An 18,456-nucleotide genomic window follows, 5' to 3' on the forward strand; every position below is an offset into this window, starting at 1 on the left:
AATATTATGTTTGTCTTTCCACTACTTCTGCAAGTTACTGTACATATATTACATCACTATTATAGAAATGGCACAGCCTCAGACACTTTCCACATTTTATTTACATTTTAAGACTAACTTTAATCTCAATCACATATCCATACATTTCCTTTGTTTCACTAAAACTTAAATGCATGGTTTATTAGAACAAAGACTGTAAACAAATATTTGCCATGTCCGATACATGTAACACACAGGAGCTGCTTAACAGAAATTAATCCCCCCTTTTTATAAATACAGGTATCAAAACAATCCTGAACATACTTTGTGACACTACTAGTAGTCGGCACCCACACCCTTGCAAAATTAAACAAGATGAGCAACGGTATTCACTGTACCTGCTACTTTAAAACAAATTTTAACTGCAGCTCTTTTACTAAGCAAGATGGATAAAGCATGCCATTTATATTTTGCCTTCTCAAGAGATTATTTTCAGAAACATATATTATTCCACAGCAATCTGACACTTTCTGTCATGCTTTCATCTTGTAAAACCTGAATTCCAATTTTAGGCTATTTCAGGCTTATGCTTAAATGACAGTGCCTTGATAAGAGAAAAAAATAATTGTGCTGCCTTTTTCTCCCATAGTGCCTGAAAACATATTGGGCATACATATATTATATATATTCTTACAAATGTCCAGGTCATGTATACCAGCTGAAATTCTTTTAATGTGTGGGTGTTTGCATTGTGAGATTTAATCAAGACATTAACATGAGTAGAAGGTTGTTGTTTTAAGACAGAAGTTTGAGAATCAGCTAAAATTAATTGTTGTAAGTTTGTCCTTCTGGAGGTTGTGGAAGCTTCATATTTTCTTTGGACATCATTAGACGTCTTAGCTCTTGAAGTACAACTTTAATGCTATAAGAATTTTGCCATTTTGCTAACACTGGTATGCTCCGTGCATCCACCTGGAAAAAGAAGAGGGAGTTGTAAGTTACAATGAAATTAAAAGATTTCTATGTAACTAACTGCTAATGAACCAACCATGCTAAAAAAAAGAGTCGAAACATTCCCTGACACTTTCTCTATGACATTCATGCCATGTGTCCTTATGTTCATAAAACGTTTTTAGGAAAACATTTGCACACGGATACACATTCTACAATGACATACATGCAGGTGGACCCCCCCCCCCACCTGTGCTAATATGAACGTTAGCGAGAAGGAAAGGGATAGGTTGAGAGGGGAGAGGAAAACAGTAAACAGTTCACTGCTGAACTGGAGCCATATCTTATAAAATTCAGTTTCATCAATTTGTTTCAAGTTACTCAAAAAAAAAAATCACCTTCATTAAGCTATTATATACAGTCGGATTCTTCTCAGCTCTTAAAAAAGACACAGGAATTTGTAGAATACCTCTCTAAAGGAAAATTTCCCTTGCTGCAAGTTTCAGTTTGTGATTTATTCCCCATCAGTATTATGTGGTGCTTCTGATATACCAAGAGTCACTACATATGCTAAGAAATAGTTCGAAAAACTGAAATATTTTATATATAACATTTACACATCTCTTAGTTCTTTGCCTTCTTATTATAGAGCATCGTCTCATGGAGCTGTCAAGACCACTGTACTCACCAATTTGAACTGAAAGGAAGGGACATTTCATTTATAAAACCTGTGGGACAATTTAGACAAACAGCTCAGCTCTTCTCTTCACACAAATAATGTTCTGCCTAGAGTCAGAACTCCTTTAAGCTGCCAACAACTGCGTAGCATCAAACCACAGCATAAAGGCAGTAAGGCACTTAATAATTATTGCAAACATTAATAAGCTAGGAAAGAAAGAGCATCAAAAGGAAATTATCTTATTCATCAAGATCACACCAGTTTAAAATAAGCAATGAGTGTATGAGCTTGCACAGAAAGGTTCTAAAAGTAACACTAGTCAGACTGCCACTGTTATTCCTGGACTACTTCCTCCTCTTTTTCAACGCGGGTATTTGGTTTAATGTGGTAGATAAAAGATCAGAGGAAAAAAAAACAAAAAAACTTTAACTGGAAAACAGTTTCTATTTTCTTCAAAGGCAGGGTAATAGATAAAAACACAATAGGTAAAAAAACGCAAAGGGAAACTCTGATAACAGGTCACCTGTGTTACCAAGCAGCAGCTCAAGTAAGGCCTCGTGTAGCCTGAATCACTGTTGTGAAGTACCAAGATCCTACAGATCTCCTCTGCAATCCTTCTAGATAAGATTAAAGCAGAACTCACCAGAGTTTCTGTCCAAACAGCTGGACCCGGTGAACAAGGAACAACATTAATTCATTTGAAAAGTTAGAATGGTAGATCTCACACTATTCAAAACAATTCTCCACACAGAGAATGCAGTGAGAAAAGCACCAGACCACCATTTTTGAATAAAAATAGAGGTTCTCCAGAACGAAAACAGCACCATGGTGGTGAAGTAACCTGTTATTAGAGGAATCAAGTGCTTAGATCATATGTTCACTTTGCATATAGTTGCAGATGTTTAAGAAGTTATTCCCCACTAACGCTTGCTAATGCTTCTCTGCAGCTAACCTACCATCTTCTTCTACTTAGCAAAACGGAACAAAGCATGAGTACTCCCCAACTACTTTGCTGTAAGCCAGCAATTTGGCAGACTGGTAATTTAAACACCTTCCATGTTGGTCTGAAGCACAGCACCTTCTACCGAAGTAGCTGAGGAGAGATCATGCCACTGACCCACCAGAACAGCAGTAGTCTCCCCAAAGAAAGTAAGGGGAAAAGAAGCTACAGTACAGGAGGCCAAGGACCAGGCTACAGCAACAACAGAAGGTTCAGAGCCAGGAGAAAGGTGCCCTTTGGGGATGCACACCCCAAACTGAAGACAATCAGTAAACAGTCATGAGTAAGAAGAAAAAGATAGGTTTAAGACTTCAGTAGGTTTGAGAAAGAAAACTAATCTAATTATCTGTTCAGATAGACTGGGTTAGCAAAAAATAGCTGGAAAGGCAGTTGCATCCTCCAGTGAATGTCTTTCTTCAGTCTTGCAATTCTGCTTCCATACCACCTTCCTTTTCCTTGCTTCTCCTCAACTTTGCTTTTGTAGCCTCTCTCAGGTTTGGAGATCAGCCTCAGTTACAGCACGTGGTGGTCAGTCACCAGCAATGTTTGAACAATACAATTCTACATAAGCTGGCTGTGTTGGAATATGAGAGCTGATCACTTTGAAGTAAGCTCTACCAACTTTTCTCTTTTTTTTTGGCTAGGAATTTGTAATGTCAAACTCACGGACCGTAAATTCTATTTTAACAAAGTTATGAGTGTTTTCTGAGCAAAGACTGCCACACCATAGCATTTTGTTGCTGTTTATCTCAAGTCTCTTCTCGCAAGTCACCAACTTTTTTGACAACATCTTGCAGCAGCGAAGATTTTGGCTCAGGTTCTCTTTTCTGCATTGCAGAATTTATTTCCAATTTAGGCAGTGCACAATAAATTCACTTTATGAAGAACAACACTAAGGTATTTGGAAGGATGACACAAACTATGTTAACGTTCAAATCACACAAAAGCACCTAGGTAATATTCAAGTGTGCCTCCTGATACGTTGAGGAAGAAAATTCAAGATCACATAAAAGCTAATAAAGCTGAAAACTGCAACCTGAGGACTGTCTTATTCTGGGAATACACAATTATATACACATCCTTAAACAAAAGCAAGAGTAACTACATATATTATTTTTTTCTAAACTTTTGAAATCAAGCCAAGTAATTCTGCAAAATGTTGCACAATACTGGGTGTTCACAATGTTCCCAGCATCTAAGATAACTTTAAGAGGTAACAAACTGCTTTATTTACAATAAACACACTCAAAGCAGTAACTGGACAACAGTTTACAGAATTATAGTTGACATAGGACTAAGTGAATTTAAAAGAAACAAGTATTTCCAGCTGTGAATGGCACTTAAATGAACAGAGGTGACTGCAAATACTGGAGGACAGACTGTTACAGAACACTCTCACAGATTCAAAAATTAGATATCCTCAAAAGACTATGGGAAAATAAGTATCATGCCAGAACGCAACCTGTGTTTCGTTAGTACAGAATATGGAAGTTTCCAAGAGAAAAGACCCCACAGCATTATGAATAGTAATTTAAATACAATTTTACAACAGTGATACCATTAACACAGAAAAGCGTTTTGTCCAGCCCTACACCAGTACACGGGGCTAGCTTTTCTGAACTTGGTAACTCAATTCTGTATACAAACACAGTAGCTCCCATACACAAATTGAAAAGAAGAAAATCACAAAGACTAACTTGCAGATAAGAAATGAAATTTACCAGGGTGATTCAAAGAACCTAGGTTTAGTCTTTTGATACAAAATACTTGTAAACTACCCCTCTCCTCTTCTGCTCTAAATGTATCAGACAGCAGTCCCCAGGATCCATGCTGCTGATGGAAAATTTACTTGCAAGCAAAACTCCCCTCTCAAAATAATCAAAAAGAAGTCAATAAACTTGTAATTGTCTGTAAGAATAAACTCATTACAGATACCTGCACTTTTCATGCAATATGTAAAAACAGTTTAAGGCTGAAGTTAACTCCAGCACATATCCATCTCTCCCCTCCACTGTTCACACCCCAACTCAAAACAAATCATTACCCTCTAAGCTCATGCTGGGGGCTTTACTCTCCCTCAGGCATTAACTGGCACGCATCTTTTGTAAAGTACTCCCTCACAACGTTACAAATATTTTGAGTAGCACTATAATACCGCTCCAGCAGAATTTCTGTTGCTGTTTATCTCATGTTTCTTTTCAGCATGTTGCCAATATTTTTCATGATATCTATAAGCAACATGATCAAAAGCTGGCCATGTGTGAAAAAAACAGGCTGCAGAAGCACGGACAGCAGAGCTTGTCTGAAGATAAACACTGCCATTTCCAATCATTCACAGAATGCAGCAAACCGCTTATGATCTATTATATGGAAGAATGACTGAGGGTGCAGCTTCAAAGAAACAAGGAAATAAAACAGGGAGCAGAAACATGAACTGTTCCAGAGAAGCTGAGGAATGTTTTAGGAGAAAAAAAAAAAAAAAAAAAAAAAAAAGAATCTTAGCTTATGGCTCAGACAACAGAGTAAGTCTCACAAGAGATGAGTTCAAGTTCTGATTTTAACAGACTTCTTCAGAGGTATGGGTCAAGTTATTTTGTCTTCCAGTGTTTTCACCCATTAAGTATCTGTTCTGCTTTCCAGCACCTTGCAGCACATCTAGACATCACACGTGCAAAAACCTACTGCAAATAGGCCTCAGTTTTGATCAGAATTGCTTTAGGGTTTGTAAATTACATCTAGTTTTGAAGAAATCTTTCCCTAAAGTTATGTTTAAAAAGAAGCTTTTAAGAAAAACTGTTCAAATAGCAGGCATGCACTATCATCAATACTTGCACTATAAATAAAAGTTTTTACCTAAATCCCTAGTTTTAAATAGACGATTGAAAATGAAAACTGTATTTAGTTTCAAATTCAAGAAAGTAGATGAAGAAAATAAAGTATCTGACTCAAAGCAGTCATTCACAAACAGTGTTCAAATAAACAAACAAAACAGAAAAAAAAACACTAGGGTTTTCTCTTTAAAACTGAGTGCTGGTCATTCTTACGACCTCTAAAAACAAAGACTAATTCTCTTGCTACGTAAAATACATTCATATTTTATTGCACTAATTCTGCATGTGAATTTAATCATTAGATAGTGTTTATTAAACTGGTGACTCTAAAGCAGGTTGCACACTTCTATTAGTGCCTTTAGTTTCAGTTAAAGTAAAATACAGTCATGTTTACGAAACACCTCGTGTGGAGGACTGCATACTGCATCTGTATACAGGTAATTCTAAGAGTGCACATTTCTGCCCCTAGTTTACACAGAATCACAAAATGGTTAAGGCTGGAAGGGACCCCTGAAGGCCATGTGGTCCAAGCTCCCTACTCCAGCAAGGCCACCCAGAGCAGGCTGCCCAGGCAGCTTTTGAAGATCTCCACAAGGAGGGAGTCTTTACAACCTCTCTGGTGCCACTGCTCCATCACTCACACAGTGAAACGCTTCCTGATGTTTAGACAGAACTTTTTATTCTTACTCTTAATATGTTCTGCACAAGGTGACTATCTCTCATATATGTATTATGTATAACGTATCTGGAAATCAGACTTCTCTTTTCTATCCACACAGAAGCCACAGATAAGTCACTCATCCAAAAATAAAAAAAGTGCACTGAGCGAAGACAAAAACTCTCATCTGTAAAATGTATCCCCAATTTATCCGACAAACAGGTTTGGCATAACTCGAGTGAGCACAACAGCAAAATACACTAAAACGCAAGAAACCAGGATAAGTGGTACATTAAAAATTACATAATGAATGAGTTTTAAGTTCATTAATGCTGAAAAATATTTTCATTAAACATTGCAACTTAGTTCTAACTGAAATGCTAAAATAGGTAGAGTTATGCATTTGCATAGCAAATCCTTCCTAAGTTACAGTAGTTTATAAAACTATTGGGGTAAATTTGAATGAAGTTTTGGTGTAAGCTTAAAAATATATTAGAATCAAATTTTTCTGTACCAATGGCTGAATTCTAACAGCGCTTTTATAACCACCAGCTGAATTTCCAGTCACAGTGTTCAGCCCATTCCCCAGCAGGCTGAGGGAGTCAAGACTTCTCCAAACACAAGCTCCAAGCAGACTGACTCAGTAAGCATAAGCTTTCAGCCTTTGTAATGTCTGAGATTTTTGCTTCTGGAAAGCAGCATCTACATGTATATTCTCAAGCATGCACAGATGAATTAATGACAGCACACTTCTTCACTGATACAGAGTAATACATGTTACTAGAGGAACATACAAAAATAATATTATAAATATACCAAAAACTCTACTGCATTCCAGATTAGCAGCATTGACTGATCACAATCTCTTAATAAACAAAGATACTCAGACTACAAACTACAGCTGGAATAAACAGCATCAGCTGGTTTGTAGATAGCAAGTTTAATAAGATCTCCAGGTAGAGAGAATTTGTTGGCTATGCAAGAAATACTTTCAAATCAATTTTAAACTATTTCTGAGTTGTTGGTCTAGTGGCTTTAGATAACCTATCAGTATACCATCTTAACACTTACAACAGCTCAAACACATCCCAAAGAATGTAATTCATTGCAAATGGATCTTTACTATGAAAGTGATTACCATCTACATTAAAAGACCTTAAAACTGAAGCTTAAAATCATCTCAGATTTGAATAAATCCAGTACAAACAAAACAGGAGTATAAATACATCCGTTCATTACAAGGGAATTCCTACATCCAGACTGAGTCTCAGGCAGAATAATTTCCATTTTAATTAATGGAAACACCAGATAAAGTTGGAATAATGAAACAAACTTTAACGACTAAATAAATAATGGTCTTAAGCAAAATAGTACTCTGGTTAGGATATGAATCTAATGCCCTTGTTTTGTAAGAGTAATACATGGAAAATATCTACACATGGCTTAAACATTTATTTTTTTCCTGTGCAAAACTTAAATCTTTAATTTTATTTAAAAGACATGGCTGTTTCAATACTATAAATAATGGTTGTCTCATTGCTAAGCCACTGAGAGCCACTAACATATTGTAAATACCAAAAGATTTGAATGTGTGAAGTAGGCAAACAATTTTGATGTAAACCAAGAACTTTACGTTGTAAAATTTAAATATGAGATCTCTGTTCAACACTGTATATTCCTCACCTTTGTTTTTCATTGAAATAGTTTATATTACAGATTAACAATATGGTTGGTCTTACCATTTCAACTTACCATTCCATTGGAATTATTTATTCCATTCATATTAATTTTAGTTACAAATCTAACTGTAGGAGGTGCTTCTGGATATTTAGGTCCACACTCTACTTTCAGACTGTATATTCTGTTTTCATAGTTTGTCTAGAAAGCAAAAAGACAGACTAATGCATCTCTCTGAAAACTGAGTATTAAAAATTAACACAAAGCAAACGCAAGAGGATTAAAGATGAAAAAATATGAAATGATAAGTCTGTTAATATTATGTACCAGTTGATGGTCTTGGATTTCTGACAGACTGTTTTGGTTATACTCATTACCTGAGGAATATGTATAAATTACACTACTAATTGACAGTCCATACAAATGTTCTTAACAGAATACATTTTTTAAAAATTCACATTTTCTCTTATCCTCCTAGCCATCCGCATTCACAAGTCACTTTTGGCACAGTAGGGGGCTGACAATAATCTTCAGGAAAATTACCTCACTGCCCACAAAAAAATATCTAACATACACCCAAAAAAAAAGGAAACAGAAAGACAAAGAAGCAAGTAAACCAAACAAGAACAAAATTAAAACAGTTCTGTAAAAACATATTAAAGGAGTAATTTAACAATCCACTTCAGAAGACATGCAAGACTTCCATTGCTGAGGATTATTAAGCAAGGAGGTAGTAAAGAGAGCAATCATTTAACAGTTATCCAAAGCCTTTATGAATTTGGACAGTACAGTTAAGTGACAGCTAGTTAGTAGATTATTTTTACCTGTTTCTAAGTGCAAATATATCTTGAGAAAGTCCAATTAGAAATGAATACAGGCGTGTTTCTTTGTTTTTTAAAATCTTGTCAAGTAGGACGTGAATGATTGAAAGTATCAGTGACTGCTACTCACTGATGCCTCTGTGCTCCAAAAGGAATATAAACCCAGCTTCTACACCTGCCTTTCCATTGGCAGAGCACATACAGCTAACATGAACCCAGAGCAGACAGATGCCTCAAGGCTTCCAAATGTCTATTCTAAGCTGTTCATCAGCCAGCTGTCACTCTTTCCAAGTAGACGAATCAACCACACAGTCAAATTATCAAATGGCTCTCCACTCTGCAGTCAATCAAATGGCAGTGTGGAAACCAGGCTACTGAAGCATCCTAGCTATGACCTATAATTTCAAGAAGCCACAAAGACTGTGCAGCAACTGGGTCAGAAAGAAACAAAGGTAAGCAAGATACCCTTTTTTAAGCAAAAAGGTTTTCTACTATTATTAACCTCTAAAAGCTGAAGGGCCAGGAAAGGTAATCTCGTCCTTCCCTAGATAATATAGCTGCTACTACAGCAAAAAAATACAGTAACAAAAAAAATCTCATTATTCACTCAGACAAAGCAATTTATTTCCCAGAGAGGGATGCTGTCATTTAGAGTGGAAATAGGCCAAAATGTATATACACTGCTCACAACTCTGAAAAATCCTGAGAATGGCACTCACATTCTCTTATTCCTATCCAGGTGGCTTCTCAATTTTGCTGAGTTCCTCCAATCACCATTTTACTGTAAGTCAAGTATCCCTGACCAGCTCCCCAAAAAGCCCTAAAAAGCATTTTTCAGGGTGAGAAAAAGGCTTCCTTTAATCCAAAACAAACCTCTCCTTCCCCCTCCATGTTGGTTCACCCTGCAAATCAAGTAAGAAAAAACGATAAGCAATTGTTTGCACTGCTCTAGAGAAGCCACAAATGTGAAGAACTTCATGCTATGGAGAGCATTAGCAATTTTCTGTGCGTTCTGCCAAGCTGCACGCTGTCTACATAACCAATTCCAAAAGCATTCATTTTCTACAAACCCTGAAACTGGACATGAAAATCTCATCGAGGTATTACCCACTGGCTTGAGAACTAGTGGCTTTCACTTTCTGCAGTTACTACATGATGCAAGTCATTCTGCTGTACACAAGACTGCATGTCCCCAAAATGACCCAGAATTACACTTATTTGCTTGCACTCTTTCAGAAAAATAAATTATATATATATAAATTGACTAGAATTAAAACTGCATGACAGCATTTTTTAATTTTTATTTAAAACAAAAACATTTGGACTCCTACACAGCAATCACTCTCTTCAGAAATGTGTTATGCATCTGCTTTAGGTGGACCAAAAATCAGTAACTGGCAGTTCTGGAGGATGTTTAGAGAGTCAGGATGACATTACTTTTGTTAACCCACATTTGTAAGATCTTCTCAAAAAATCCCTAAGAATACAAACTTTCTTCAAAATGTATTTGAACACTGTGACTACACGGAAGTATCCAAGGCATCCTGTCATTATATTTGTATGTTAAATTGGCTCTCTCTCAAATGCATTCAAATCTCAGAAGCCCAGCACAATTATGCAGATAGTCAGAACAGTCTGCTGCATGTTACAACTGACTTCCAGAAGCAGCTTAAATTACACTGAATTTAACTAGAACTCTGTTTCTCTGGAAGACCATCCTCAGAGGCCAATTTCTGATCTCAGTTCTTGTTTTGGATAAACCCAGTAAGCCTTCTGGCACCAAAGGACACATAAAACAGTAACCTCATGTTAGCAGTGAAAGACGTGTGCTAACTTAGAGCTACTTGAAGTATACTCATTTGAAGTCTTTGTTTACACAGTGATCTTTTGTATCATATTAACTCATTAAAAAGCTTTCACAAAAATTGCACATGAAGTTAATACGTGCCCATTCAGATCTGGCTAGGCTGATACTCAGAACAGGGATTATCACTTCTCTTAAAGGATTTCAGTGTAGATGACATTCTATAGAACTTAAAAGGTCAGAAGGATTTGACCTTTTTATTATTATTTATATATTTTACCCTTTTTTATTAATTATTTATATATTTTACAGGTAACTAGTAACTGCTTGGTCTTTAGGACTGATTCAATCAGATTACATAAATTGCTATACTTATAAATTATCTGTGAAAACTTGTGAAAGTTAAAAATATAGCCACTTTGCCACAGAATTTAAATTACCAGGCACATATGATAAACTGGGGAAAGACAGCTCTCCTGTTTACTGGACTATTACTATACACTGATGTGCAGTAATGATGGAAATATTAGTGAGGAATATATTCAGTCATCTGTAAATTTCACATCAGAACTGGCTTAGAGAGTTGCAGAAACACATACTAGAGTGAATTTTACACATACTACAGTAAATTTTAACTAATTTCTTTACATTGTAGCAAAGTAACTTTTTTTCTCCTCATTTTGTATTGCCTACAATGTTTTACTTTGGTACACTTACCCTTGGTGGCCCAATAATCATGCCTGTCCATCTGGTGAGTGTCATATCTTCATCATCTTCAAGGCCCCAGCTTACTGTACCATCACCTACTCCTTTCTGCCCTTCTTCAAGTTCTTCCAACAAGCGAAAATTACGAGGTACTTTAACTGGAGAAAAAATGAAAGAATGAAATTAATACTTTAGAAGAAGCCAAACAATTTCACTGCTTTTATATAGTATGCATTAGCAATTGTTGAATGCATTTTCAAAGTTTAACAAAACACTCCCTGTCTAAATTTATTTAGCAAATTGTTTTGAAGCAACTAGCCACTTCTCTTGAAAGCTCGTTCCTACCCAATTGATATAAATACAAATTATCAAAGAGAAAATAAGCCATCAAACTAAACAGAGGTCTCTCAATTCAGATACTCCTCTTCCCCAAGTACGGTACTATTTAGAGTCAAAACATTTCAAAATCAATTCATTGTCATGTTCTACTCAAGTAGAATACAAATTAAATCAATACTGCAAATTCCCTATAAAAATAATTAAAGAATGCAATATTTAACACAAATTATATTAAGAAATGTAAACTGTAAAATCAGGTGACTTTTTTCAGTCCTTTTCTGATTAAAAAATCAATGAAGCAGACTTCAATATCTGAAAACAAACTAGAAATCGAGTCTCATTTAATCTGGTGATTATTATTCCAACTTAACAGATAAAAAAAAGATAAGAAGCACAGAAACACTGATTAAGTTGTTAGAGAGAGAGATAATGACATATTCACAACAGAATATGAAGATGTACTGCCTCTAAAGACAGCCAAGTAATATTCACTTATGGAACTATAATTACTGGATTTTGATGATTATACTTGAGGACTGACAGATATTGCTAGATATTAAACAAGTAGAAGTTTAATTGCTTTACATCACTGAAGCTAAAATGATATTTCAGCACTCATGTACTGAACGAAGCTAATTAACACTAGTGCTTGCAGTCATGGCATGCTTTTATTTTCAAACACACAGAATGTAGTAGCAATAGTACAATAAATCTTCAACCTTCTTTCTATACGAAAAAAAGTTATGAATTATTATTGATCTTCTAATAACTACTTATAGCTATAGTGCTTCCAATGCTATTGTGTTTTTTCTGTTGTTGTTTTGTTTTTTTAATAGAGAGCTTGTTTTGTACTGGAAGAAACCAGGTCCTTCATAGAAATAAAACTTTTGAGACTAGGTACAGACAAAGTTCTTAGTAAGGAATACATTCTACATTAGTCTGAAAAAGACGGGGGGAGCAAAGGCAATTCTTCTGCACATCAGTTATTTAGTTGCTGGGATTTCAGGTTTGACACTAATCTTAGTCCGTATTCCAAGTGGCCTATCCAAAAAATTAAGACCAAAAGTATACAATATGTTCATTTAGTCAATATGTACACATAGGGACCAGCATAGACAAACATATCCTTCAGCAACTACCCAAATAGCTTATTTTGCATAACTTTTTTCTACGCACAGACCAGGGAGAGTCTCCTAAAAATGACAGCAACAAATATCCAAGTTCTCCAAATGCCCAGGAGAAGTCATTACGAGTACAGCATCAGAACAGTGTAAGGAATTTAAGTCACTCATGTATGGCCTCACCTCCCTTCTGTCTTTGCTAGTACCACTCACCTAAACCCATTAGGAGCTACGTCAGCTTGCTAACCGAGCAGAAAATTCCACATTTCGGTTCAGCTCCTGACAGCTTGACAAAATGACCCAGCTCACAGAGAGCTCAGACAAGTACCAGCATGTGTGAGGCCACGGCAGCAAAAACTCAAGACGTAAAACAACATTTTAAGCAAGTTCAACTACTCTGGAAACTTATTTTCACAGAGTTCACATACAATTACCTGAAAGTACTAACACAACAGGGATCAAGGAGCAGATCATTTATACTTCAGCATAGATCCTTTTAGACAAGCTTCATTGAAATGCATCTGTTCATTCCTCTGGCCCATCCTGACTTACTAACATTAGATCTGTGCATCTACCTGTCTAATTCAGACTAGGTATGAGCACAGACAATCACACTTCTGTTACGTTAAAAAGGATACAAAGGTTTTATTTTTGCTGCTGATTCCTATATGCTCTGGACTGCAGTCTGCCAGTAAAAGGTTTATGCTAACCTTTTAAAAAAATACAATAAAAACAGACAGCAGGGTAAACTTATACTAGACTTATGCTTTGCAGCACACAGCTAAAGAGTTTTTGATGGACACACAGAGCCTCCCAAACCCAAGCCCTGTGCCCCACTCCTCCTTCCCCCAGACACAACCACATACTTCAGCATCTGATCATCATCCCACACTTTTCCAGTTCTCCTCAGAAGCCTTGCTCTGACTGCCAAACACGTGCTTTATGGCTCGCCTCCTGCAGCAGCACGTAGCAGAAAGTGGCAGACAGGCCCTGGGTTTATTTCCAAGCACTTGCTATCAGCGCTCACCCCAACCTCAGGTGCTCCTGAGCTATCTGGGCTCCTCAATCAGCCCAACCGGCAGCCTCATTTAGCAAAAAGCTCTTCCTCCTTGAAGTAAAATCACATCCACCCAGGTACTCAACTGAATTGACTCCAGAAGCAGGATCAACAGAGGCCAACGCTGACTGCTGCGTCTTCCAGTGCCTGCCTCTGCAAAACCCTGACTGTGGAAATGAGGGAACTTTTGGTGCAAAAAGCCACTGGACTGGCTCAATTGTAGCATAAAATTGCACTCAACAGACCAGTATCTGTGGGAGATGACAGTTACTAGAAAATAAAAACCCGCTATGACTAACTGTCCCATGGCCATCACGATTTTTTCCACTACGTTGTCTGTGCTCACCAGTTCCCCTAACTGCCCACAGGGAGCAGTGAAGGACTTGGGAAAACTCCCAGAATTTTTTTTACTTCCAGTAAATAATTCAGATCCGCTCTGAAAAAAAGATGAAAGGATCTAAACAGCAAGTACCAGGCTCCCCACACTAACGTTCCTCTCGGTGCTAGGGCTAGGGAGCAAAACATCGCTCTGGATTAAAAATAAGTCAAAATACCTACTTTTATGCAACTACACACCTATTGAGATTCAAAACCATTAATGCCCCTCCCAAAAAAACACATTACAAATTCTTAACTAAAACTGGACCAAGGAGTCACTCAAACACATTCCCTTTCAGAAAGTTATGCAGTCCTACAACATTTGGGTTGGAGATGCCAGAAAGGACTGTATAAAAAATTGTGTAAAATGAAGCCGCTATTTCCTAAGAACATTCCCATATTTAAGCCACTTCATTCAATTTTGCAGACTTATTTTAGTCCTTTATTTACACATTCATCATATACGCACAAAATATTTCACCTCATGCAATCTTATATTTAAGATTCAAAAATCAACCCCTTCCCCATATTTCCACCCTGTGCACAGCTTCATTATGGACATCTACCAGAGATTTTTACAACAACAGATTAACAGGTCACTATTCCTGGCTTGCAAAAAAAAAAAAAAGCCACTAAACTGCTTTTTTTTTCTTCCTTTCATATATGATTAGTGGTTTGTCCCCCTGTGGTGCAAATTTCTACTGACATCACTACTCAGTATTTTATTAGAAAACCACTGTTGATAGATTTCTTAAAAGCGACCCAGAATACTCTAAAAATGAACACAATGGATTAAAAAAAAGCCACCACCAACCACCTTACCTTTATAATGACAGTCTTAAGAACTACCAGCAAACTGAACTGGAATTAAATGCTACTTCCATTCGAAGTCCACTCATGCACCCACACAGGCTATACTCCTTAAAATAAATCTAGGTAGCTGGAAGAACAGGATATACATGTGACATTGAACCCTCTTTCCAGTAAAACAACAGCAAGAACTTCTATTTAGAAAATTAGGTAATGATGGCCTGGATCTTTCTGCTATTAAGCTTGCATATAGGAAAAGAATTCTTGTCTCACTATTTCACATAGGGCACAATCTGCATTATATATTAATAAGGCATATGCAACATACAGTTTTGTCTCTAATCCAGACAAAACAGATCATCAAATATTTGTTAAGGACTTTGAAGTACTCCTTGAAGGAAACAGAGTAAGGATCAATATTTCATTTCCAGAATCTGGGCAACAAAACATCCTCTGCTCAAGTCTGCCAACTGTGCAGCTCCTCAGCAACAGCAGCTGCCCTTGTTCTTCAGCTAGTAGCTCCCCAGTGCCTCTCCTGGAATAAGGAGCAGCAACTGGAGAGAGAGAGATGCCGCTAGATTTCCACCAGCATGGGACAGCCAGGAATTGCTGTTCCCAGTTCCTCCTGCTGATGGGATCACTACTGTCAAACAGCATTTACCAAGTTTTCCACACAGCTGAAGTAAACGCTGCACTCATCATGCTCATATATACCAATCATTTTCAATTTAACAGAAGCTTAATCATGAAAAAATCAGGAAAATAAGAAAGGATTCATCAGTATTCTTTAACAGGACCGGTAACTTTTTCTGCAACAATACAGGAGAAGTGGCTGAGACATTTTCTGGAGCGACCTGTTCTTGGTTAGTGTGCCAAGACACAGGTCCACAGCTCGTAGCACCGGATCACCTGCTGGTACAGATTTAATCAGCACCAAGAAGACACACAGCTGCACTTATATCAAATTTGACAGAGCAGACTGGCGACGCTAAGCCACATTTCTGAAGAACTCACACTGACAGACTCCTTCTCTGGTCATATAAATCTGATTAAACTTAAGTGACCTACGCTGATTTAACTGCCAATACAGGTATGTGCATCCATTGCTTTAAAATGAATTAAAGCTGGTTTACTTCAACAGCTTGGTTTAACATCGTAAAATATGGAATACGACAACAGGTGTTTACATTTTTGTGTAATTTCAATTTTAATATTCATGAAATTAAGCAATGCAAGAACAAGTATTTTCTTGATCTCACTGTGCAGCTATTACCTGTACCCGTCTGCAGCTGGAGGTAAATTATGCATTGGTGCTATTCCAGGCCAAACAGAAGTAATTTGGAGAGCCCAGACTAAAGCAACAAAAGTGATACAAAAAATTGAATACAAAATACTCTAGATTATGGAACTAGCAGGACTTAATGAAGTGGCAAACACAAAACTGAAAAATTAAACCTAGAATATTCCATAACACTCAGTAGTCTCAACTCCTTGCACATGAATCGATTCCTAAGAACAGCCACGTACCAGGCAGGAGTGCAATGATCTACATCTCTTCTCCCTGAAGCTTAAAAAAGGGCATAATCCTAATTTTTCACAGATTGACTCAAAGCCTTAAGCGTGAGGGTTTATGTTGTACCCAAAACTATTTTTACAAGTGTGTATTACGATATCTGTATCAGCAGTTTTCCTTACAACCCTCCTCAGCTCTTGGCTTCAATCACACCTTGCAGCCAGATCCATCCTAGGAGCCTCTTACCACAGCCATTGCAGCACACCCCACACCGACAGCACATGCACCGAGCAGCTACACAAACAAACCTTTATGCTGACCCAGGAACAAGCTGTATCAGGGCATTACACATTAACACAGCCAGGATACTGTCAGCGGTGTTATTCTTTCTGAGATAGCTCTGTCAGGAAAATCCTGCAGCATTAACCATTTTGAATGTATGGATTAGCTTATGCACGATGACTTCCAGCTAACAAAAACTGCAAAATACATACAGCTTGGTAACAAAAAAAAAAAAAAAGAAGAAAAACTCTCAAATACCATTAAACAGATTCAGGCTGGCAGAAAAGTAAGTATTTTTTGATGACAAGAAAGAGGGGAAAGATGTCAGCTTTGCAAATTCTGAGTGATAATGCAATTTATCCTGGTGTATGGAGAAGAAATAAATTCAAAAGAGAAACACACAGAAAATTACAGGTGCCTTTTAGCCTGAGCAATTCATAAGGAGTCTTGCTCTGGAGAAAATAAAGATAGAAGCTGAAATACACTCTACCAACAAAATAAAAAAAATATATATAAACAGAATATACAACAACCATAGCCTTACGTAGGTCCTGCAATGGATGATGTAAAAACAAAAAAAAGAGGGAAAGAGGGCTGTGTGTATGTCAAATACTAACATCCTATTTGGGCTACAAAAGACAGTCTTGTGCAAATGCATTTCTGTAAGATGTACTCTTCTCTGAAAAAGCTCTTTTTAAAAAACACCATCTAGGATTTTGTTTGCCAGTTATCCCACTCACATCACGCACTTTTGCCCAGTAAAATATTCTGTGTATGCACAGAGCAACAGTGGCTGACTTGCTATTAAGAACCCAGTATCAAAAAGTATTACCAGGCTTACTGTAATTACTTTGTAATTATTACCTCAAGTTGATCACAGTAACCTGGCTCCAAAAAAACAGAAGTATTTCTAATAACATGCACATGAATGGAGTTGGACATGGGAGTTCTGTGGACAGAAGATCTCCATCACTACCACTAGCGGAGGAATGCACCAGTTACTACAATGAAAATCATCTTTCTCAGTGAAAAGCAACACATTTTCTCCAGGGCCTAAGAAAGCCCCCAGCGGCTGCTGTAGAACTCAGTCTATGAACCAACACAATAATACAACGAAATGAAATGAGAAAAATAATTTCAATAAATGAGTTTGATATATCTTTTTATTTTTGTTCAATTAAATGTCTGCTTTCTTAGAATTATGGGTACACCCCATTTCTTTGAACTGCCTTCCAACCAAGTTTTGAAACACTTCAAATTCAAAATCCTGTATGTCTGTACTGTTCATAAAGCTACACTTACCATATTTTATTTTTCTCTATTTCCCTTTAGCTAGTATGTCCCAAAGCAATGGAATTCAAACAACAGAATATTCTGCACTAACAATTTGACTTTTATCAGAAGTACTACATTATCTTAAATTCAGTAACAACACATGGATGATACGTACTGATGAGGGTAGTGAATAAGGTACTGAGTGATTCCAGCACGTATGGATGAAACATCCATATAGTACCAGTACAATGCATTCCACCAGAAGATTCCAGTCATCACTGATTTTGTCATTTGTCTGCAGGCAAATAGATGCCTTCCTATCAATAGTGATGGAATAACAAAAGGACTTATTAAAAGTCACACAATGTAGATGACAAAAACACAACAGATAACACACCAAGTACCTTGTGCATCCAAAATTCATCACGGACAACCCCTAAAAAACAACAGGGATCCTGACTGCTGCTTCTCCACTGTGCTAGCATCTAAAAATGCACTTTAATAGGTAACTTTATCAGTGACTAGCCATTACTATCTGCTATTAGAAAGGCTGTAAATGGCCATTTAGATCTGCAG

The 18,456-nt window shown here is 37.0% G+C and overlaps 1 protein-coding gene across 2 annotated transcripts in view; it reads right to left on the minus strand.

Annotated features, from left to right (window-relative positions):
- Positions 1–83: 83 nt before the first annotated feature.
- The window catches only part of UBE2V2 (ubiquitin conjugating enzyme E2 V2), a 28,502-nt gene continuing 10,129 nt past the window's right edge, over positions 84–18,456 (minus strand). For both annotated transcript variants that reach the window (XM_068671714.1, XM_068671715.1), the window contains exons 2-4: positions 11,118–11,263; positions 7,851–7,976; positions 84–951 (exon numbers count right to left, since the gene is read on the minus strand). In XM_068671714.1, the coding sequence (XP_068527815.1) occupies positions 805–951; positions 7,851–7,976; positions 11,118–11,263 (419 nt within the window). In that variant the 3' untranslated portion in view covers positions 84–804. The remainder of the gene's footprint in view (positions 952–7,850; positions 7,977–11,117; positions 11,264–18,456) is intronic.

Source organism: Anas acuta, chromosome 2 (assembly GCF_963932015.1).
Source record: "Anas acuta chromosome 2, bAnaAcu1.1, whole genome shotgun sequence".
NCBI classification, from domain to species: Eukaryota; Metazoa; Chordata; class Aves; order Anseriformes; family Anatidae; genus Anas; species Anas acuta.